Source organism: Phlebotomus papatasi, chromosome 1 (genome assembly GCF_024763615.1).
Source record: "Phlebotomus papatasi isolate M1 chromosome 1, Ppap_2.1, whole genome shotgun sequence".
Lineage (NCBI taxonomy): Eukaryota > Metazoa > Arthropoda > Insecta > Diptera > Psychodidae > Phlebotomus > Phlebotomus papatasi.
In genome coordinates, this window is record NC_077222.1 from 57009373 (window position 1) to 57034337 (window position 24965).

General features: G+C 34.5%; 1 protein-coding gene across 2 annotated transcripts in view; it reads right to left on the minus strand.

Moving 5' to 3' along the window:
• Positions 1 to 24965, minus strand: part of LOC129807878 (laminin subunit beta-1) — a 54504-nt gene that overhangs the window by 8500 nt on the left and 21039 nt on the right. For both annotated transcript variants that reach the window (XM_055857486.1, XM_055857479.1), the window contains exons 6-18: positions 24776 to 24964; positions 24127 to 24644; positions 20357 to 20734; positions 20133 to 20289; positions 19127 to 19891; positions 13825 to 14121; positions 13569 to 13760; positions 12719 to 13503; positions 12464 to 12652; positions 7572 to 7735; positions 7364 to 7505; positions 7109 to 7297; positions 6903 to 7047 (exon numbers count right to left, since the gene is read on the minus strand). In XM_055857486.1, the coding sequence (XP_055713461.1) occupies positions 6903 to 7047; positions 7109 to 7297; positions 7364 to 7505; positions 7572 to 7735; positions 12464 to 12652; positions 12719 to 13503; positions 13569 to 13760; positions 13825 to 14121; positions 19127 to 19891; positions 20133 to 20289; positions 20357 to 20734; positions 24127 to 24644; positions 24776 to 24964 (4110 nt within the window). The remainder of the gene's footprint in view (positions 1 to 6902; positions 7048 to 7108; positions 7298 to 7363; positions 7506 to 7571; positions 7736 to 12463; positions 12653 to 12718; positions 13504 to 13568; positions 13761 to 13824; positions 14122 to 19126; positions 19892 to 20132; positions 20290 to 20356; positions 20735 to 24126; positions 24645 to 24775; position 24965) is intronic.

The window sequence follows — 24965 nt, forward strand, 5'->3', positions numbered from 1 at the left end:
AAAATGTTCAGCTGGATTACCTTCAAAACATGTTCAAAATTAAACGAAATCGCCAGGACCAATTTTGAGATACAGTAGAGTCTCGCTATAAGCCATCGCTCTATAGTCCACAATTTATCGACCGTTGATTTCAAAACATTAATTTTAAATTAGGTTATGTTTTTTAGTACGCGACATGAATAATTATTTTAATATTTTTGGCAAACTTTATTGAGTAGTTGTGATAATTGTGATCAACAATGAAGAGAGCAAGGACAAGTACCACAATCGCAAAGAAGGTTGAAGCCGTCGAGTAATTTCAATACTAAAAGTCGTTGATAATTTTAAAGAATTACATGGACTATAGTGCGACTGAAGTGTCAAATTTGAAACCAAATATGGACTATAGCGAGACTCTACTGTAAGTGGAAAAACGTTTTTGGAGGGAACTCGCAGAGATCGGACCCGAGGTAACTTTTGGCAGCGGTGATCCAATTTTAAATTAAAGCAAAAAGAATACTAGTTTTTGAGCAAAAAGTACCTTATAGAAGGTTTTTCCTTTGTTTTATATGCACCAGAGTGTCTTACAGAATTCAATATATTTTTTTTATACTTGTTGTATACAAAGAGCACGTCGTTGACCGTCTGTGGAGAAAATATAGACCTCCTTTATATAATGCAGGACACTCAACGAAGGAAAAATGTGTCTCTTGTACTGTTTCAAAATATAGTTTAGAAATAAAGTCTAGGGAAAGATGTAATTCGGAGTTGATTTTAGAAGTTATGAGACAGATCTTAGAAGAAGAACACTTAATTTTAATTTTTTTTTATATATACTAGAAGTTTAAATGCGTTTAAAATCACGTTAAAATCACGGTAAATGCTCTTAAAATCACGCACAGCTCAATCATAAACGATAAATGCATTTAAAATCACGCGCAGTTCAATCACAAAACGGTAAATGCACTTAAAATCACGCACAGCTCAATCATGAAACGGGAAATGCGTTTAAAATCACTCACCGTTTTTTTTTATTGAGCTGTACATGTTTTTAAACGCAATCTTAACCCTCTAAGAGTGTTTTCTTTAATATCCAAAAAAAGTAGTTAAATAATTTTGTCTAGGATAATTAATGGTTCACTGAACTCAAAAGAACCATCCATTCTTCATTATCTCCTTCCGTTTGGGCGCCAGGTGAGAAAAGGTAAAGACCGCCTAAAGGCGGTAATATCGGTTTAAGGCATAAAAGGACTGAAATATTTTTATTGAAAAATAGTGAATAGTAAAATAAATGAATTTTAAACGTTTTTTATGGATAAATGTTGTATGATAATCTAAGAAATGATAATTTTTAGGAAAAAAACGTTTATAATTTTTATAATTAGACGTTAATGAAGCTCAAGATGTTTCAATAAGACTGATTTTTACCGAATAGGTCACAGATCAGCTAGGAAAACATCACCTTCTTGTATAATTTTAAGGTCCTTTGAAATACATTTCTCATCATCTGATTTTATTTCACGATCCGAGGCATTAAAGGACGAATTAGGGAACTCATCAACACTGTTGAAGTCTGCTTCTTTATCAATTTCGCTTAATTCGCAGAAATCGACCATTTTACTCATTCTGGACAGTCTTCGTGTAATCTCAATTGTTTTCCATGATTAATATATTGCAAAATAACAAAATATTTTTTTACCAGAACAACCAAAATAATTAAATAAAAAGTCCGATAATTTTTGAAAATTTTACCCTTGAACCGATAAGACCGCCCACAGGCGCTCTTCCTTTTTTCTTCTAAAACTCTTACTTCTAGTTTTTTCACACTTATCAATTGAAATATACAAACTAGAAGAACATATCTTTCAGGAAATAAGATTCTTACTACAGTTAGTTTACTTTAAAACAATCTTTTTTGCACTTGAAAACGAAAAATGTCGCGAGCGACATTTTGTTGTTTTTTCTCTGACCTGTCACACAAAACTGAAGATTGTAAGCAAACGAAAGGTCAAAATGAGTTCAGCTTCAGAAAATAAGTTAGTAAAACTATAACTGAGGACACTGTAGATATTTCAACTTCAAATAAGTAAATATTATCGCAGTAAATGCGATTTATAGAATGACCGCCTGGAGGCGGTCTTACCCGTTAGAGGGTTAACCGTTTTATGATTCAGCTGTGCGTGATTTTAAGCGCATTTACCGTTTTATGATTCAGCTGTGTGTGATTTTAAGAACATTTACCGTTTTATGTTTGAGCTATGCGTAATTTTAAGCACAATCTTCACCGTTTTATGATTCAGCAGTACGTAATTTTAAGCACATTTACCGTTTTATGATTGAGCTGTGCATGATTTTAAGGCAATTTAAGCGCTATCTTAAATGTTTAGTGATTCATCTGTGCGTGTTTTTAAGTGTAATTTAAACCGTTTTATGGTTGAACTGTGCGTGGTTTTAGGCGCATTCTTAACCGTTTTTTTTTAGCTCTGTGCATTTTTAAGCGCATTTTTAATCTGACATCAACTATTTCTAGCCACCCATTGACATTTAACCTTTTCCGAAAACCGCTTGTTGATATCTCTTTCCGTTCTCTCCCTACTAGTCGTTATACAATGGACGGGACGGAACGGGACGTTCACGAAAATCGATTTTTAGCGCATATGATGTTCGTGATCTATGAGTGTTCAAATGCGTGAATCCAAAATTTGGGCCCGATCTGACAAGGTAGCATTTCACCTGTGACCACAAAAGCTGAGATTGTAAAGAATCTCGGCTAAAAAGATCACTCAAATCGATTAATAAGCATTAGAGATAGAGTCTACTCCACTTAAATATGGTAAGGGTCGGGGTACAGTGGGTTGGTGTAAAGACGAATGGGACCAATCGTTAGAAAGATATCGATCACAGATACAAATATATACTAAAATTTCATCGAAATCGCTTCATAAATACTGAAAATAGGATCCGGTCAAAATAGAAAAGGGTCACGATTTCAGCTACAGCATACTAAAATTTAAGAAAAAAATTCGAAATATGCGAAATTGAAATTTCGAAAATCGATTTTTCGATTAATTGGACCTTAGATTAAATCGGAAGAAATTGGGGTGCCATGATGGTTGTAGTACTCTACGAGAGCTTTCCAAAACACCAAAAGTTTTCAAATTCTGCCAACTAGAACCGGAGGTATGGCCATTTGAAATATGTTAAATATAAGACAAATAAAATTCTCGTAAAAATTTATTGGTTTCAGAATCTGAAGCTTTTGTTCTAGAACTCTAGATGTTAATGTAGGGGGAGGTGGGGCTACATTTATATACGACTTTTTCGCAAACTAAAGGAAACGGAGCCTTATGATTATTTTATTTATATCCGTAATTGTTTCGTCTGTCTAAATTACATTACGTTAAAGCCCAGTTTCCTTCAGAAATACACGAAAAAATCTTCAATGTAACCCCACTGCTCCAAGTAGAGATGGTACAATTTCAGAAATTTCACGGCAATCTCTATCTACTTTAGGCGAAAATTCATGAAATTTCTTGAAATTTACCATATCTAGCTCCAAGTAGCCACACCTCCCCCTACATTAAGACTTGTAGAGAAAAAGCCTCACCTTTGTGTTTCAATAATATCAAATCTCTGTTTAATTTGGTGGACTAGAAACTTATTGTCAAAGAATTTACCTTGAAAGTTAGAACTTTATATGTGGAGCTCAGAGCGAAAATAGCTAAAGCATAGGATATTAGCCATTGTCGCTCTGAGCTCCACATATAATCTTATGCTTTATATGAGTAGAATATTGTTATTTATTTTAGTTCAAAACATAATCTGTTATATAAAATTCAGTTCAAAAAACGTAATTAAGAAAATCTGCTGAAGTTTTCCAGTATAAGGTAAAGTATCCTATGTCGACCACTTAACTCTTTCGCGTCACTCTTTTATTCAGCAGATGAATTCATGTAAAATTGAGTTTTTCCTAATGCTTTATGTTTTTTCCATTGCGTGAAAACTCGGAAAAAGTCCGGGTCATATATGACCCTATTGTCGGCAAGGGAATTATATATACCATTTGCAAAATCTATATCACGGGCTTTCTAAAAGAGTTTTTTTGCTTGAAGTTATTAATTTGGCCAAAACCATGGCAAACTGGATAATTTTGATGAACACTGTACTCCTGATGTTCAAGGAATCTTCCTGGAAATCCCTGGAATAGTCTCTGTCACAATATTTTGAGTGGTATTTGGCAAAAATAAACTTATCTACATATTTATTCACACACAATACAATTGCACAATATGGGACGCTTGTAGAATACTCTAAAATATTGCAAAATATGTTATAATTCATCATATTTCATTCATGAAATGTCCAGGAGCAAGATATTTTCCATCTAGATTTCACAAAGAAAAACAATGTCCCAACTGTTCCAACTACATTGTTGACACGAAAACACTTTCATAAACTTTTCCCTTGCCGAAAATAGGGTCATATATGACCCGGAAAATTCTACACGCTTTTCTGGAAAATTGAGAGTAGTTTATTATATCAAAATATGCAATATACAATCTTTGAATATTCTATTTTGTGTTTCTAAAGAAATTTTTGCTGAAAAAATAAATTAATATAAAAAATTTTGGAAAAGAAAAGTCATTTCACAAAGTTCGAAATTCGTGATTTTTGATCTCTAATATTTTCTTTTCCTGAATATCTGGAGTCTTGAGAAAATTAGCCAAGAATCTTACATCCTTATATTATGATGTCGTGCACAAATAGATAGATTTCAATTAATGTAAATAGCAAAAAAAAATTTCCCCACGTCGTATATGGCCCTAATGACGTGAAAGAGTTAAGGATAGATTTTGTGAAAAACTATGAAAAAAAAGTTATATGAAACTTATGAAAAAAACAGTTATAATTTGTGTGTTTTTTTATAGGGTTTTTGTCTAAAACTATAGAATAGAGCCTTGTCTATCTAATTATGAACTTCATTTAGTCATAATTTTAAATTATAAAAAAATTAAAATGCTTCAAAAATGCGAAGTGTTCCTCTACTCGACCACTTCAATATCAGTATTCCTCTACTCGACCGCCTGGGGTTCCTCTACTCGACCACCATTTTTTTTCTTAAAATTAAACAAACCACAAAATTATAAAGTCGCGGATTTAACGGATATAACTTTGGATTGTTCAACACATCATGAATAGCACTTAAAATTTGGTTAATCATTAAAATAAATAGGGAAACTCACTTTTATGAATTCATTCAGAAGTATAGAACAACATTCAAGTGAAAAAAGCTTCACTTGCTATGATTCGTCCACCGGTAGAATTGAGGAACAATTTATTTGAAATGCAGTTACAATTTTAATACAGAAAATTAATCTTTAACTTAGTCATGGTACTAAAATTTTTGCACAAGTAATAAAGATTAAGTCTTCAACTTGCGATTAGACTCAAAATTGAAATACTCAAGTAATCTGTGAGGATAATAATTGAAATTCTTAAGAAAAAAGTCAAGAATATCAAAAAGTATACCGTAATTTAATGAAAAATTCTAAATTTTTCTTTAAGAAAAGCCTTAACCCTCCGTCTTTTTATGATTTTTCAGTGTTTTATGGTCAATTTCTATGATATTTTCAGTGATTTGAATTAATTATGAAATAATTGACCCTATGATGGTAAACCCTTCGATAAATATTGTAAATGTAAATAAATTGAATAAATATTTCCACCGGTCGACTTGAGGAACTCAGGGTGGTCGACTTGAGGATACTTTACCTTAAATACATAAATAATTTTGTAATATTACAACAAATTAGCAGTATAATATGTTTATAGGGTCCACATGGTCCACATATTAAAAAGAAACTTACAGCTACTGCTGACAAACCGGGTAATTTTTGAATTTCAAATAACGTTTAACACTCTTAATTGAAAATTTACGTTTCCATGTTTCTGTACGCGTTTCCGTGTTTCTGTCCATGTTTCCGTGTTTCTATCCATGTTTCCGTGTTTCTGTCCATGTTTCCGTGTTTCTATCCATGTTTCCGTGTTTCTATCCATGTTTCTATCCAAGTTTCAATTTCTTACGGGGGATTTTGTGTTTCCGCGTTTCCAGAAACATTTTTGTGTTTCCAGCTACGTTTCCCCGTTTCCAAGCATGTTTCTCTTGTTTCCAGTAATGTTTCCTCGTTTCTGAAACCGTTTCTCGGCCAAATGGCTTGTGTTTCTCCAATGAGTAACCCCTCGCTATGATCTCTAGAGGTCTTAACACTTTTTTCAAAGATAATATTTCTGCATAGGAGACATTTGCCTACACCTACACTACATACAATCAATCCTTTTCATGAATTTGAAGAATATTCAAGAATTTATGAGGTAAATCTGGAAAATTGTAGGGAAAATGAAGATATGGTTTGTTCTAGAAAAATCTTCCTTGAGTCCTCCTTTAGAAATAGTTATTTGATACCAACAACCTAAGATAAACCGTTATTGTAAAAAATGAATTTTGTAAGATAATTCAATCCATTTCTTAAGCATGTGTTTTATACTCTAATGCTTTTCTTACATACTTTTGGTATTGGTCCCGGAACAGAGTTTTGACTTTTGCCAATACCTATTCGATGGTATAGATTTCATTCGTTGCGAACGGTTGGACCATTTTGCCCATTATCTTTTTTATCGAAGAATATGAATTAGCTTTTAAAGGTTGATTTAAAGATTTAACACTTAAAGATTTATCTCCAAATTGAGGGGAATATTCTAAACTGAATTCACTGTGCTATAGTTATTGAATTGTTAAAATAGTGTATCAAGCTTCAGAACAGTTATCTCTTTTTTTTTTAATTCGAATAGTAAAATCAGGAGATCTACTGACTTTTCTGAATATATTTTATCACTGAAAGTTTTGAATTAAGTCAATCACTTACCTTTCAATTCTTTGAGTTTTCCCGTGGTTTCTACTGTAATCCTTGAAGCTCTTTGCAAGAGATTTTGTGCCCTTTCTCTAGCACTCTCAGAGGTCACTGCCTTAGCTGAGAGTGAATTATTTGCTTGCTTATATTCGTTTTTGAGCTAAAAAAAATCATTTATTTTATTGATCAAAATTCTCTCATGAGCAAATTCTGTAACTAACCTGAGTGACAAGTTCATGAGCATTGTTGGCCAAATCTTTTACATTGTCCGATTGTCTCTGAATTTCCTTCGCATCGAGGTCGTTTTTGAGGAACTTTTTGCCCAATTCCGTCAATTTTCCCGTTAAAATATTGACTGTTGTGGCAGTATCATTAGCCTTCTTCTGCGCATCTCCTGTTTCGCCATCAATCTGGAGAAGAAAAAAAAAACCAAAATGACTATAGGTCGCGGTTTTTAGATTAACAGAAAAACTCACTTGATCAAGATCAATTCTAGCTGAAGAAATATCTTCATTCGCCTTCTGTATAGCCTTACTGGCTTTTTCTTGAGCCTCATCAGCATCTTGTAAAGCTTTTACAACATTCTTAGCCTCAGTGAGAACTTCATCAGCGCGTTCCCTGTGAAAAATTATTATTTGTTACTTTCTGAAATAGTTTGAAGATTCACTTTATGCAAACTCATACTTTGCATTATTTGCTCTATCCTTCAAATGCTCCACTGCAGCCAAATCTGCACGAGTTTCTTCAATGATATCTTCAACATTTTCCAACGACGAAACAGTCTCATCAATACGAGTTGCGAGATTTTTAATTTCTTGAGGATCCAGCTCAAGAGCCATTCCAAGGGTCTATCAAAGAGAATGAATTGGAATAAAAAATGGTAGTTTTAAATATTTTTGGAGAATTTATCCCCCAAGAAACGCTTTTTAAACACAAAAAACATGATTTTTATCGAACAATTGCAAGAAAACCTATTTTAATCTAAACATCATGAATTTGAGCTTATTGGAAAATTAATATAAAATTCTTTACTGGCATCTGCAATCGTTAGATATTTTAGAGAAAACACCATCTAGTATACCTAATTATTGAAGAAATTCTGTTCCTTGATCTATTTCTGTACCGATTTTGCCAATGTTTGATCAAGACAAAGGTACAAAAACGTTCTCGTGGACCTGAGAAACTTTTCTTGGAGGAAATTACACTTAAGCTTGATCAAGTCTAATCAAAAAGTGAATGAAAAATGATCTTTAGAAGAAGAGTGTGAATCTGAAAAGCTTTTATGTAAAGCTCCTTTCAAAAATTCAATGCTGAACCGGTTGATTTTCAACAGATCTTTATAAAGATGAACATTGTAGAAGAAAAGTCGATAAAAAGCTTCCCAAAATCCACCCAAAAATCATTTAAAATTTTTGACTTTAGATTTTGCGGAATGTTTCCTAAAAAAAATCACTATGACTGAATTTTTAATCCAAATTGAATGAATGATCTTTTTGGAAAAATTCTAGGATCCAGCAAAAGATCTTTCAAACCAGTAAAGGCATTTATCTTGGATGAAAATGCCTTTAAAGTTTGCTAAATCGTTGTGTTCTTGAATTATTTTTAGTTTTTTTTTATTGAGAATTCCATAAATGGCAGGAGCAACGGCCCTTCTCTGCTCCTTAGTACATTCTTAAGTGCCAGCTTTCGAATATTTCAACTTTTTCGGATTGATCAGAAGGGCATCTTAAATAATGAACATCACTACATGTTCCAAAACGGATTACCTGTCACTAATAGAAAAAAGAATTTTTCGGATATTAAGGAGGATAAAAGAAAAAAATGCAATATTCCAAGGCTGGCTTAAGCGTTCCAAATTTTAGGTTATTTGAGAAAGTAATATCGAGAATAAAAAAACAGTGATAAGCCCATATAAGCTTATGGTAGCTGAGATTCTTTACAGGCGACCTTGATATGCGTGCAACTCGGGGTGCTTGCAACTAGGAATACAGTCGAGTTCCTCAAATTTGAACGACGGTTGAGTTCAAAATGTAAAATTTGAGGTTATGTGAAGAAAGTTTTGCGTGGAGTACCATTTTTCTCTGATGTTTCCTCAATATTATCGTAGTATATTAACTTCCGCAACAAATTCCATCTATTTCACAATAAATTACATTGATATATTCTCTAAAGTTGTTTATATTAATTTAGGGAAAGTGAATTTCACATGAATTCCGTTATGTTTTTGAAAATATTGTTCAAATTTGAGGAGTGAGAAATGTCATCTATACACACCCCAAATGTTCAAATTTGAGGAACTCTACTGTATGTGAAAATTCTATTGTAGTGAATTGAATTTTGGGGGTAAAGAATCGCGTCGAGCAAACGATTTCTATATTTTAAATGTTTGAGTGCAGAAGGCCAACGGAAGAAAAAAAAAGTTCATTGAAATCGGTTAATAAACATTAGAGATAGAGTCCGGTCCTTTTGAATATAGTAAGGGTTCGGATACAGTGGGTTGGTGTAGAAACGAATGGAACCCATTATTAGAAAGATCTCGATCTCAGATACAATATATACTAAAATTTCATCGAAATTGCATCACAAACACCAAAAATACAGTCAGGTCAAGACATTTTTGATTATAGCTCGGGTCAGAGAACATCGAGGGAGTAGTGCGTCCCACCTTTGGAAAGGTCTCGACCTCAACTACAACATACTAAAATTTGAAGAAAAAGCATCGTCTAGTTTTCGATATATTCGAAATTAAATTTTCGAAAATCGATTTATCGATTAATCGGACCTTTGGTTAAATCGGATGAAATTAGGGTGTCATGAGGGTTGTAGTACTCTATGAGAGCTTTCCAAAACACTAAATTTTTCGAATTCCCATAATTAGAACCGGATATACTTCTATTAGAAAATGAATATATATGGGTTCCGTTCTCGGACCACTGTTTTTTTCCCTTTATATTAATGATCTTGCCAATACCCTCGGGAATCATAAATGTCACTTCTATGCAGATGACTTGCAAATTTATTGTTTTGGCAATAATAATGCTCCGGACGTCTGTTTCTCTGAGGCAAATTGCCTCCTAAGCTCAGTAAGTTGCTGGGCTAGTTCTAATGAACTGCTCTTGAACCCTAAAAAGTCCCAAGCTTTGATCATCTCGTGTGGGAGATCCCGTCCTTCTCCTAGTCCTCTTAATCTCAATGGTGAAATTATCCCTTACGTCCATAAGGCTAAAAATCTTGGAGTCATTTTCAACGATTCTTTGGCCTGGGACGATCATATCTCCTACATCAGTAGGAGAGTGAACTTTTCCCTCTATACACTTAGAGGACATCAATTCTTCATGCCTCAGGATATTCGGCTACTTTTAGTTCGTGCCCTGCTTCTTCCTCTTTTTTCCTATGGCGCTGAGTTATTTTTCTCGTGAGATAAAGCCTCGCTTCGGCGACTGACCGTAACTTTTAATAATTGCATTCGTTTCATTTTTTCACTTCGTCCTTACGACCATGTCTCTCATTATCATACTGTAGTATTGGGGCAATCTTTCCCACTCTTCCTGCAGTCACGAGCAGTCGATTTTTTATGTCGAGTGCTTCAATGCGGTCAGCCTGGTTATCTGGCTGAGCTACTGCAGCCGGGCTCGTCTACCAGGTCTTCCTGTCTCATCGTCCCCAGGTCGGGGAGCCGCATTCTTCATTGCTCACTCTTTGTCATGGGGGTGACTCTCTGGAATGAGCTACCCAGAGAGAAGAGTCAGCGGCTCATTCGATCCTTCATGTCGTCTTGACTACTTTTCTTTCGTTTTTTTCTCTCTTTTTACTTTCAATTTTGTACAGTACATACTTTTTGATTTTTGTTTTGCTCAGATGGCTTATACAACCTACGAAGGAGCATTTCCACCGTTTGGCTCTGGAGGTTGGTCACCAACACTAAGACGGCGGTGGACGCTAACCTTATCTTAAACCATTTATAACTCTTTGTGCTTTCAAGAGAACTTTTCTCAATAGCACTCATTTTATTATTAATAATAATAATAATAATAATAATAATAATAATAACTAATAACTTAATATATAACCCCTTCTAGCTTGGGTCTGGGGGGTCGGGATACCTTAAGTTTGGTACTGATCGGAAGCTTTTAGGCCCAGCTATAACATACTAAAATTTGAGATCGATCGATGCCATAGGGGCGGAGTTATTGAGAAAATGAAATTTGGGGGTATTCCAAAATGGCGGAAGAGGGGGTGGATGGTGGATCTGACTTCACCTACTTCTAGCCACCCATCGACATTTTAACCTATGCCGAAAACCGCTTGTCGATATCTCTTTCCGTGCTCTCGCCAGAAGTGGTTATACGACGGACGGACTCGTGATCTATGAGTGTCAAAACGTGTACATCCAAAATTTGGCCCGATATGACGAGGTCGGATTTCACCTAGGACCCCAAAAGCTGACATTGTAAAGAATTTCAGCTAATATTTTGTAAAAATGTTTGTAAATGTTTGTGAATTCCTATGGGGAACTTACGAAATGCTCGTTAATCGTATAACCCACAAATGAGTTCGTAAAAGTTTGTACTTTTTTCACAAACGTTGTTTGTAACATGATCACTTGACGAGCATTTTTTGTACTTTTACAAACATTTATTCGTAAATGTTTGTAAACACAAAAAATGTTCGTAAAATTTTGTCATTTGTTCGTAAAATGTTCGTCAGACAAAAAAAAATTTACGAACAAATGATAAAATTTTACGAGCATTTTTTTTGTGTGTTTACGAACATTTACGAGCATTCTTTAACATTTTTGCGAATTTTGATTTTTTTTTGCTTTATTTTTCAATGTCAAATGTGGTTATTGTAAGAATCATGAAATTGTAATAATGGAAAGGGTTTAATTTAAATTTAGCTTCTACTCAATCCCGGCAACCTCAGCAAAGACAAAAACCAAATTCATTAAAGTCTCTCACTCGATTGGGGAAAAAGAATGACTTTGACTAATTGCCGCTGCGATCGATAGTGTCACTTCAAGGTTAGCAGAACTCAGCTGAAAAAATATTTCTTTTTTTGCTGAATTGAAATCGCTTAGCATTTGGTGCTCGCTGGGTTGTAAAAAATTAATGTAAAGAAGGTTAAGAATTTAAATTCAGTAACCGTTAAAACGCGTGTTTTGTTGCCCTTCTTTCCAACGCACTGAGAAAAAAAAGAGGCTGCGATTAACTTTTTTTCGTCATAACTTTAACACTTTTTGGGTGTAAAAATATATCAACATTTTTTTAATGTTAATTTTACACCTTTTAAGGGTAAAATCAACATGGAAGAAGGGTAACTTTAACCCATAATACACCTAAAAAGGGTAATATTTACACCGTTTTCGGATAAATACTGCAAGGTAAAATTAACATTTCCGTAATGTTATTTTAACTTTTTCGGATTTCTCTCAGTGATTATTCTGTGTAAGTCAAATACCAAATAACATAAGCTGGATATCTCTTTCAGTATTGCCATTCTAATCGATTATATTAAATATTCCCAAAGGGATTCTAAGTTCTAGATAGAAGTCCAAGAATGAAGTCTCTGTAACTTACCTCATCAGCGATCGTCTCAATTTCACTTGGCAGTGCTGTATTGCTGTTAATAACATCCGTGAGATTGGTGATGTAGCTCCTGGCCACGTTGATATAATCATCTGTTTCGTTGTAGTACAATTCACTTTCGTTAAATACTCGATTGGCTCGTCTCCAGGCTTCCGAAGCATTCGTTTTGGCTTGAGACAGCTAAAACAAAAATAATCAATCAAATTGCAAATCTTAAAGATTTTTTTTTCTTTTAAATAAACTCACCGATCGAATCAATTCCTCAGCTTGTTCATCTTTTTCCCGAAGAGTTTTTTCAGTATCTTTGGCGTAATTGAGGGCCTTCTCGGCTTTTGTCAGAGCTCCCTTTTCACACGACAATCCTCCACAAAATCCACATCCTGCTCCACCGCAGAGATCATCGCATGGACTTCCTCGACTGCCACACATCAATTCATTGAGTTCAGGCAGTCTCTCATTGAGATCCTGCAAGACACCCTCATACTCGGCCAAGGCATCAGCATTGCTGCTGGAAAGCCTATGAACCTCATCTGCAGTCCTATTGACCAAAATCTCCGTTCGCTTGCACTGTCTAGCTGCATTTTCAATCAATTCTTGTGTTTCCAGTTCCTTCTCTTCCAATCGTCTCACTCTCTGATATGCTTCACGAGTTAGATTGAGTGCTCCATCGACATTGGCTTCCTGCAATTGCGTGGCATTCCTCTTGAGATCTCCAGCGAGATTTTTGATGTTTTCAGTGCGATTGTGCAAATCCAGGAGTTCTACATTGGCCAAATTGATATTGGAATCCAAGTCTTCGAGATAGTTTTCAGTCCTTTTGATATTTTCCAAAGCACTATTGAGAGATTTCCGCAAGTTAAGCACCTCAGATTCTAAATTCTCAATATCCTGTCCACTGATTGTTGTATTGTCCAGCAATTGGCGGATCTTCTCTAACTTCTTGCCCATAGCGTCAAATTCTTTGGTGTATGCACCTGTAGCACCTACCGTCTTGATATTCCTAGCCTCGTCGATCACGCGCAGGGTTTCATCTGTGAGGGAAAATCGATAATGAGTTTTTCTTTTCTTTAATGCAAATTCTTATTTTTGATCTTACTCTTCAGAGATGATAGAATGAGATCCCAATTGTCGAAACACTCCCCACATGGTGAACAGTAAGGAGCCTGTCCAAGATAGCCTCTATCGCATTCATTGCATTTATAGCCGCCAATCCCTTTAATACATTCGCACTTTCCAGTCTCACGATCGCATTGTTGAGTTGCTGATCCATAGAAGTCGCATTTGCACTCTGAAAAGCGATTTGTAGTCATTTATTATGACACCCTTTGATATTGAAGGGAAAAATCACTAACCGTAGCATTCGTGATTGGGATTTCCCCAATAATTGGTCTCGCATTGATCACATTGACGTCCGCCACGTCCCTGACGGCACTCACACTGGCCATCATAGGGATTACACTGATCTCTGTATGAGCCTTTCTTGTCGCATCCGCAGGGTTCGCAACCTTCTCCTTTAGCGATCTTCCAGTGATTTTCAGTGCACCTATCGCACCTCAATCCTACAACATTCTTCAGACAAGGACACTGTCCAGTCGTACGATTGCAGAACTGAATTGTGTTGTCCGTGCCCAACAAGTCACAATGACAGGCTAAAGAAAATTACTCCATTTAGTATTTATCTTAACGGTTTAACCCTTTAACCCTTTAAGGACGACTGGGTCACCCGTGAGTGACCCATAGACATAGAGAAAATAATTTTTCCTGACTACCTGAAGTTATTTCTTTCTAATATTTGTACATAATCACGAAGTAGAAAGATGTAGGAATCTAGGATATTTTTGCAAATTTCCAGCTATTTGCTATATAAAAAATCTAAAAAATATTTGAGCTCAAAAATAACGAATTTTCAAATTTTCACGTTGGTGCTTGAATTTTAATATTTTTAATATTTCTAATTTTTTTTAAGCAAAAACCTCTTATGACTAAAAACTATAATAACTATACATAATATTTCTCAACAAAGTAAAAATTATAGATTATTGGTATTTTCAGGAAAGCTTCATAATTTTCATGGGTCATATATGACCCAATCGTCCCTAAAGGTAAAAAAAATACCGAATTTGTCTCTATTGGATTTTCGAAGATTTGTGGTTAGAATGTTTCATGATTTTGTTTATGTGTGCGCAAAATAGTTAATTATTCGTGTGATATTGTGTGATAATATTAATTAGCTGAGATTTCCCAGTGCAATACTGATTGAAGAAGGTAATATTTTGATAATTTATAAGATACTTCTGCGTATATGTTGTAAATTCATAACTTTTTACTCTTGTAGATGACTTCAAAAACGGAAAAAAAAATTTCATGATCAATGAACCCGAAATCATCCACATATTATGCCCGGAAGATAGCGATGATGCCGACAATCTTGTCCTGAACGAAAGCGACATAATATATTTGGAACAAGACGTGAATGAAGTGGACTTTGAAGTCTTCATCGAAAACGCATCAACTCCGGAAAAACTCCCAGATCCACAGCAATGTGCAACTGTACGTCTTAAATTCCCAGAGACAAGCAACATTGCACCTACCCATTACCATCAAACATGTTTCGAAGAAAACTGAAGTGCACATGGTACTATCAGAAAAAAAGGATTATAAGACCAATTGTATTTGTAAGGCATGCGACATTTATCTCTGTGTTACCTTACCAGTATGCGAAATTTGTTTCGATGAATATCATAAAAATTAAAAATTAAGTAAACAATAATGCATTTTTTCATAAAAATTATTGTTTTCGTGTACAAGTGTTCAAGAGTCTTTGAGATCAAAAATTGAATGAGATTTTTTAAAATTAATTTTTGATCGTTTTAATTTTTACTCGTACTCTAAATATTTTTTTTATTATTACAAATATATTCAAGTTATTTATCTTTTAAAAAATAACAGAGCAAACGAGTAAACTAGTCGTCTGGAAAATTTTGTGCTTTTTACCTTTAAGGACGATTGGGTCATATATGACCCATAGTTTTCCAGGACTCCTAGGGATGGGAAAATTTCTTTTTAACCGTAAATCTCTTATTTAGGCTAAAATATCGAGGAAAACTTGATTTCGTTGAATTTCGCTCAGCGGAAAGCTTCTCGTCCTTAACTCTTTCCGGACCGCAGCATATGCTGCAAGCCAATTTCACCATTTTTTAATTAAAAATATCTAAGCTCAGGAATTAATTGAGGTCCTACAAAAAATATCTCACATTTGGACATCCTTATAGTTTGTAATCATCCACAAGAATAGAATTTTTATCGGTTCTGAGTAATTTAAAAACATTGTTTTTCACAAAAAATTCATATGCTGCTTTGGGTACTCAGAGTCCCAAAAGAGACGAAAGAGTTAAAGGGTTAAGGAAGAGAGGGTCAAAAATTGGGTGTCTGAAAAAATCACTTTTTCTGACTTTTTAGGCCGCAACAACTTTAGAAGGCTGAGTGTGTCGAATCGCCAAAAAGCCGGCCAAAATGGTATTTTTACAACTGCTTAGGATTTTGTCGAAACTAATATATTTTGATAATAGGACTTTAAATTTAAACTAAGTAAAAACAATAGTGAAATATTTTTCTTTATTTTTTAAGTCCTTTAAATTAACCCATTAGTAAAATGTTGCACAAAAGTAGATTTCTTATTATTGGCTACATCTCCTCGTGTATTTAACATAAGACCTTCCAATTAAAATATGTTTTTGGACTATCCCAATACTTCATTACTAATATAGTACGAAAAACAAAATAGTTTACATATTTGAGAAACACATGTGAACATGTATGAACATGTTCAAATCAAGTTTTAAACATGTACTCCACTTGATCCCAACGGACTCTCTCCAGTTTCTTAAACTATGATATCTATAGAAAATTATCATCCAAAAATTGGCTGCGCGATCTTGCTTTCTGTTAATGCACCAAATCACATCATATCCGTACCTAAGAAAATTGCTCAAAAGTTGAAAATCAGTGAAAACAATTTCCTGAAAGAACCTTCCCAATTGATAATCTGAAAGTGATGATATTGTTCAATCCCACACAAAATAACGATCCTCATAAAGTACAAAAAACATAATTTAGTCGACCACTGAAGAAGGTCCACATCCAGGCCGAAAGCTCTGGGGAAGATTGAAGAAGTGTTTTCTTTGTGAAGTGACTTCAAATCCACTGGCCACTACCGGAGAGTCCCCTATCAATATTTGGCAATATTTATCCCAAACTGTCATACACTTGAAGGCTTAGGATCATCGACTAGAGGTGTTTTGCACAAAATTCCTTTACTGCCAAATTTTACAGGCTAAATATTCTCAAGGATCAGTCTGAGTTTATTTGGGCCCTAATGTGCTATACAGACCTACGTAATTATAATTAAAATAATAATTAGGCTACATTCCCATCAGTTTCCCACTAAGCCGTCTCTCGGCTTTAGCCGGAAGTCTGTTTAGAGGGCAGAAAACTAAGCCTTAGGTCTGAAGATACTATCTCGGATTAACCCTTTAACGACGAGACACTTTTTACGGACCGAAAATCAATAATAAAAATTAAATCGATAAACAAAATTTGTGAAACGTTTTACATCTAACTTTGGAAAGTTCAACAGAGTCTGATTCGGTGCATTTTTTACCTCTACGTGCGATAGGGACAAAAGTAGCCCGAAACTTTAAGTAATTTTTCTGACAATCTAATGAAAAATATTACGTATGAGTAATATAGTTTTTATTCCCAAAAGGGTTTTTGCTTAGAAAAAATTAGAAGTATAAAAAATAATTAAAATCATTTTTCAATGTGTGAATTTAAAAATTCGCTATTTTTAAGCTTAAATTTTAGTATATAGGGTAAAAATGTCCTAATTCAAAACCATTTCCAGACGCTTTAACTTTGACAGAAGATTCAATACATATTAAGTTCATATTTTTTCTGAAGAGAATTACTTAAATTTGCTCCTTAACTCTTCTAGAATGTTACTGTTTAGTAAAAATTCTTTAGATATAATTTGAAAACTTCTTAAATACAAGAAAAATACGCGAGTGTAAAATGCTTCTATTGGAAATAAATTAATTCAAATGGGGAAAAGGAAAAGTTTCTAATTGGAAACAAACAGTGTACAAGTGAAACCACGATGAAAGGCTTCCAAAACCTTGTTGAGTTGCTCCTGAGTGCAGGATTTGTTCTTATTCCTGGTCTTTTCTCCTTTTTCATCTAATACAATAAGAAAATCTCTCCAAAAAAAATCATATTTCCGGGGTTTCCTATTGAAGCATTCGCAGACACTTCAGAAAAATCCTTTTTGTTCACGAAATAGGTAATTATTTCATTTGAAAACTTAACGTACCGTTTAAAGATTAGCACTTAATTTAACTAAAATTAGCCAGAAATATGACATAAATATTAAACAACACGAATAAACAATAGTCACCTCATTGTGTTTTTCATTGGAAAACATGGTCGATCTATGAAAAATTCAATGGTGAAAAGGTACACTTTTAATTTTTCAGAAAAATTAACATATTAAAATTTGTGAATATGAATAGATTTTCGCTTTATTTGGAGCAAAATTAACTAAATAATGAAACTGTGGTATAGAAAATGTATAATTATAATAATTTAGTGCTGTATTTATCATGAAAACAGTGACGTTTCTATTTAGAGTAGCGAAAAAATTCCATTTGGAGCAGGTTTTGAATTAGCTTAATTTACCCTAGCAGATAACTGGAGACTGGCAAAAAATATCCTAGATTCGTTCAACCTTCTGCTTTGCAATTATGTACAAACATAAGGAAAGAAATAAATTTAGGTAGTCAGAAAAAATTATTTTCTTTATGGGACACCGGTGTTCCAATCATCCTTAAAGGTTTAAGGATTTTAGAAGCATTTATTCGTCTCTTGGCAGATCCACATCCAGTGAAAAATTTTCGATACAATTTTCATTGCCAAAAAACTAGCAAAAAATATTTTATGATAAAAAATATATAGGGTAAAAAATGATAAAAAGCCTGAAGAAGTTGTTCAATTTTACAATAAAAAAAAATAATTAGGGTAAAGTGGTACAAGTTGGACAGTGGTACAAGTTGGACAATGGTATAATTTGGACAGGGCTTTTTGTCTTGATAAATTTAGTACTTCATTTTTATTTTTATATTTTTAATGCTTTAGTTTTATAATTTGATTCCTTGTGCTTCAAAACAAATTTTGTATTGTATTTATCAAGAAAAAGGCCATGTCCAACTTGTACCGGCGAATTGTCCAACTTGTAACACCAATTCCAAATTATACACTTTACCCTAGACTAAAAATAAAAAAATAAAAACGAAGAGGAATTGTAGAAGTATACATAAAAAAAATTTCAATACTGAGAAAAAATGGGGGTGCGATTAACTTTTTTTCTCATAACTTTAACACTTTTTAGGTGTAAAAATATATCAACATTTTTTAATGTTAATTTTACACCTTTTCAAGGGTAAAATTAACATGGAAATGGGTAATTTTTACCCCTAATATACCTTAAAAGCATAATATAAACATTTCCGAAATGTTATTTTAACTTTTTCGGATTTCTCTCAGCGAATGAATAAATAATATTTCGCGTCAGGAAAATCATAGAAAAAAAAGTAATCTTACGTGTGCATTGCTGTAGAAGAGCATCTCCAAAGTATCCATCCTCGCAGTGCTCGCACTTTGGTCCAGCTGTATTATGGAGACAATTGAGACAGCGTCCTGTGTTGGGATCACAGTTTCCAGGAACTCTGGGATCGATGTTGTTACTGCAGTCGCATGGCAAACACATCCCCTTCGTCTCGTTGTTTTTGTAGTAATTGTCTGCACAGGCATCACATTTTGGTCCTGTGTAGCCTTCCTTGCAGTGGCAGATCATATCATTTGTCCGGGGATCGAGTGTACAGCCATAAGCATGAGATTCGCCAGATGCTTGAGTCCCTGGACAGCGACATGGTCGGCATCCAATTTCACTGCCCAGCAGTGGATTTCCGTAGTAGCCCTCAACGCAGGTGTCGCAATTGTAGCCAGTGGTAAAGTCCTGACAATTCTGACACTGTCCCGTGGCTGAGTCACAGGTGTGAGCATGTCCATTGCACTGGCACATTTCGCAGTTGGGGAAGTTCCAGAATCCAGGAAGGCATTGATCACATTCCCGGCCATAGGCATTGGGTACGCAGTTACACTGTCCAGTTATCAGATCACAATCATTGTCCCTAGATCCAATGCTATTGCAATCACATGCTTTGCATCCTTCGGGACTGAAACCGTACTTTCCTGGGGCGCACCTGTCACACTGCCTTCCAACAACATTCTTCTTGCACTGACAAAATCCACCAAGTTCATCGTTACATTGCTTGCTCATCGACCCCGTTGGATTACAATTACATGCTGAAAAAATGATAAAAGAAAAATCACAACTTTGAGATTATGCTCAGAACTTAATTGGAAAGATCGCTTTTACAGTCTTCTTCACATTGTCCCAGTGAAAAGAGGAGAAAAAGGGCACAAAAAGCAACAAATTTCATCACTGACAAATGAAAATGTTGACCAAAGTGCCTCCAAAGATTACATTCCAATTGTCGATAACATTTTGATAAGAATGTGTGGAGGAGTTATTCATTTCACTTACGTTTGGCTCCATTGTGAACAATTGTACTAATAATTCGACAATCTTCTGGAACTGTGGTATCATAATTGACATTGTAGAATGTTTTGCATCTTTCTGCCTTGTCACGGATCTCTCCAGGAGACAACCTCTCGACATCAATCACAGGCACAAGAATAAGCTATATAAAGTTCCATTGGAAAATTAACAAATTTGATTAATTAACCCTCAAAAAGCTTTCATCTCACCGAATCTACGAGGATCTGTGCTGCAGGATTATCATCAATCACATTATGTCTCTCAAAGTGAATTTTGAAACGATAAGTCTTCCCTACTTCCAGACAAACATCCCTTAGACCCTGAACTGCCGTCTGATGTTCAGGAAGACGGAAGGGTCGACGGGTTTCGTAGGAAGGATGTGTTTCAGCACATGGCCCTTCGGGATCATATTCATCTGGTCGAATCACCGTGATTGTGCCAACTTCCCAATCTCCAGGCGTTTGAGTGCTGTACCGAATGATAACATTGTAGTTGGTCGTGGTTGAAATATCATCCACCACGAAAGTTATGTCTGATCTTTCAGGAACTCTCACGTAGCCATTTTCCCACAATACTATTGTGCAATTCTAAAACGTACCAGATAAAAACGTAAACATTAAATTTTAAATCAATTGAGAGACACTCGGAGCAAGGGGGCAAGTCTCAAATTTTGTTGGCGGGGGGGGGGCACATAATTTTTATTTAAAAAAAAGCATAAAAAATAAAATGAGATCAAAGGTATCTATATATACAAACTGGTCCTACTTTTCATGAGAGATTAGCCTATGCCCAATTTGTAGGTATTGGTTATACGGGCTTCAGACATGAGACTTAAGTTATATGACTTAACTGCTTTAATTCTTCATCAATCAAGATTTTTTGGAAGAAAATTGAGTTAGAATTGGATTCTTAAGGTCAAATGATCTATTGAATTCTAAAAAGCAATAAAATTGGCTGTTATTTAGGATTTTGAGGCCGTCGGAAACTGGGCTAAACCTCTAGTCTGAAACCGCTTTAAAAGAAAGATCATCAGTGTTCCTCGGACCAGTGCATTGTCTCCCATATTATTGGTAAAAAATAAAATTAATTTTTAGAAATTATTCGCAACTTTTTACCAAATAACTACAGCAAGGATGCATTCCGTTAGTTCATATTTAATCTACAATCAACTACCCGTGAAACATCTGATAAAGCCCCTTCCGATCCGTAGAACACAGTGCATTTTTACTATTACATCTATCTTTATTCATATCTGATAATAATAAGCATATACAAAAAGATTAAATAGTGTTTTGGAGCTTATATTTTTTTAAACTTAATATGGAATATTGGTCTTAACATTTCGTTTTGTGAAACCCTTCAAGGCAAAAAGGACTATCAGTCTTTAGAGAATTAATGATATGCTTCTGAAAATTTCCAGCTTTGACATTTTTATTTAACGAAAATTTACTTAAGACTAATCAGAATATTTTTTTTCCAAATTTCTTTTCCAGCATAATAAAAAAAAATAATTCAAGTTTTTAGGTATAAAAAGAAGATTTAAACTATATTTTCTGCATTTTAATTTAAAAAAAATCAAAATTCAGCCATTGAGCTTGAGCACTGTTAGGTTATGAATTAAACTAGTCCTCGAACGAAGGATTTTATGTTTACTTGATCATAACTTATTCTATAAAACGAAACATGATGTAAAATACTTCAAAAATGCCATTCGTTCAAGGACGCAACTTCAATAAGGGATATGCTGTTGAAAATGACAATGATGCTGATGATCAAGGACTGGTTCGACTCATTAGCTAACAGGAAATATTAGGTGTGATTCCTTCTAATCACACCTATTTAGTTTTTGGATTTCGGATGAATTTATTTCAAGAAATCTTATCCATCGACCAAGCCATCGACTCCTTGGAACTTGGCACCTAATTTTTGGAAACGTCTTTTTGAGAAAAACTTTTCGGAAGTCACGATAACTCAGTGTGGATTAATCTAACATAAAAAAAATTATTTCCTATTACACTATGAGTTAAACTAACTTGAACCATGGATTTTTTGTTGCTTTGATAACAATTTATTTTGCAAGACGAAACAAAAATACGCCGAAAATCATATTTATGTATTAAATTTTCCCAAAAACCCAATTTAATCTTTCTTTCAAAAGTCCTCAAGTTCAAGTAAGGGTTTAACTCATCTGCTAACAGGAAAAAAAAAACGGTTTTTAGGGTCAGATGAATCTACTCTATGTAATCGTTACTAACGAAAAGTAAGTTTTTTTTTTTAATAAACGTTTCCGACAATCAGGTCCTAACGGCCGAATTTTTATATTTTTAATAAAAATGTAAAAAAAAAAAGTTTAAATGTTATAATTTTATATGCCTAGGAGTTTGAATTAAATAAAATTTTTATTATGATGATAAAAAAAGTTAGAAAATATGCTACTTTCAGGCTTTTTGACCCGCATAGCCCCTCAACAGATCAAAGTTCAAAGTTAAAAATTCTTAAATATCCTTTAAATATGTGAAAAGATTACGTGACAACTTCCTTCTTTTCGAAAAATATATTAGGGTGGAATAACCGGCTATCGCCATGTTTAGGAAAAAATTAAATTCATTTAATCATAACTTTTGAATCCTTGTTACAAGATAAGTCAAATTTGACACAAAGTTACTTAGATGTATTGGCTCTAGATACGTGAAAACAATAATCCTAGAACATAACGCTGGACTACTTAAAAAACTGATTTTTATTAATAATGCAAAAATAACCATTTCGTCGCCACTTTTTACCACTTTTCGCCAGTTTTGTAAAATTTGTAACCACTTCTCGCCACCCACTTGAAAAGACAAGACACTCGGTTATTTTAGGCAATGCTATGAAAAGAATACATTCATCATTTCTCTTTCCTTGTGATCACTTTATTATTACTCTCTTTAAATGATTTTTCTTCACTTTTATTTGAGAAATCAAATTATGGGGCTTTTGCAGAAAGTAAACAATGCAGATTTGACAACTGAGAATGTACGAAGTGAAGTTAGCGTCGCCTATTGAAAAGATATGGCGACAGGTGGTAAAATCAATTCCAGAATATTACCACTTCTCGCCATGCCTCATTTTTATACAAAAAATAATATAAAATGAAATATTAATTGACTAAATACAAATTTTATGTATTCCACAAGTGCAATTAAATATTCAATAGACAAATTATTTACCCAAATAGGTATTTTTGGCCTGATGAAAATTTGACGACACTTAGTACATTTGGTAAGAGATGTTGGATTCGATGCACTTGCTTAAAATATTGCTCTAAAAAGTGATCAAAATCGTGAATCCAAAACGAATAATTATTATTTTTCGATTCTATGCGTAGAAGCAGAAACAATACAAAAAAATTGCGACTCATTTATTTCATAAATTGCGAAAAATAGCGATTTCAATGTAAGTGGCGAGAAGTGGGGCACTGGAGAGAACTGGTGATTCCACCCTACTGAACAAATTTATTACTGATAGAAAAAGAAAGCAAAAATGGTTACGAAATATTTGCCCATTTTTACACTTTTTTTAATTCTTGAATGTAGTACAGTACGGACAAGAGCCTTGTCTTGCCCCCCCCCCCCCATTGGGCTTTTAAATAGTTTTTGAGTTTTTATAAGTTAATTTTTGTATTGACCCTCTACAAATGAGCAGTAAAACATAAAATTTGAGAAGTTACTAAATTTACAACTTTAAAAGCAATAGAATTTTCATGAAAGTCTCGATCTTTATGAATTGAAAAATTAGGCCCAGTTTTGGAAAGATTTGGATTTTTTTACTAGTCAAACTAATTTTTTTGCTGAATAAATATGTTTTTTTTTTACTTTTCACTTGTTTTTGAATTTTTTTGACGCTTCTATGGGGGGGCAGCTGCCCCCCCTGCCCCAATAAGGACAAGTCAATAAGGTAGCTTGAAAAAAAAAAAAACGAAAATCATCTGCCTACTTACCCCATAGCTTGAAAATCCTATGCACAAGGCATCTTCTGCCTCATAGACTGTCTCCAGATTTGGCCTGTAGTGATTCTGCTTGGGATGTTCACATCTTCGACCAGTCATGTTAGGTCTACACCTACACTGACCCGTCTGCACGTCGCAGTTGTTATCCAAAGCCCCTCCAAGGTCACAATTGCACGGAGAACAGCCATCGTGGCTGTCCGAAAGGCCATAGCTCTCAGGCATGCACTCATTGCAGTCTTTTCCGACCACCAGACGCTTGCACGTGCACTCGCCGGTGTACACATTGCAGCCGGAATTATTGATGGTACCCAGGGTATTGCAGGTGCAATTTTCACATCCCAGTGGATTGTGCTCGTTCAAATTCCAAAAGCCATCTTTGCACGTATCGCAACGTCGTCCCTTGACATTGGCCTTACAGTGACAAGCTCCAGCTTCAATATTGTACTCGGGATCACTCACAGAATCACAAATACCATCGTCAATGGCTCCATGAGGATCACAGTCGCAAGCTGAAATTACAAGGGAAAAAATACCGTAATTCTTATTTTAGCACAAATAGGAGAAGCTTTTTTTTATTTAATTCTTTCGAAAATGTTTCGGAAATCAGGGGTAATTTTTACGTAATATTAATGACTCTTACGTTTGCAAACATAGGGACTCTGAATGTCCTCCAAAGGATCACGATAGAAGAATGGGATACATTCTTCGCAATGCTGCCCTTGAGTATGATGCTGACAATTGTCACAAACTCCTCCACTAACGCGTCCGGAATGTTCATAGACGGCTTGATCGAAATGGCAACTGGAGGCGTGATTGTTGCAATTACATTC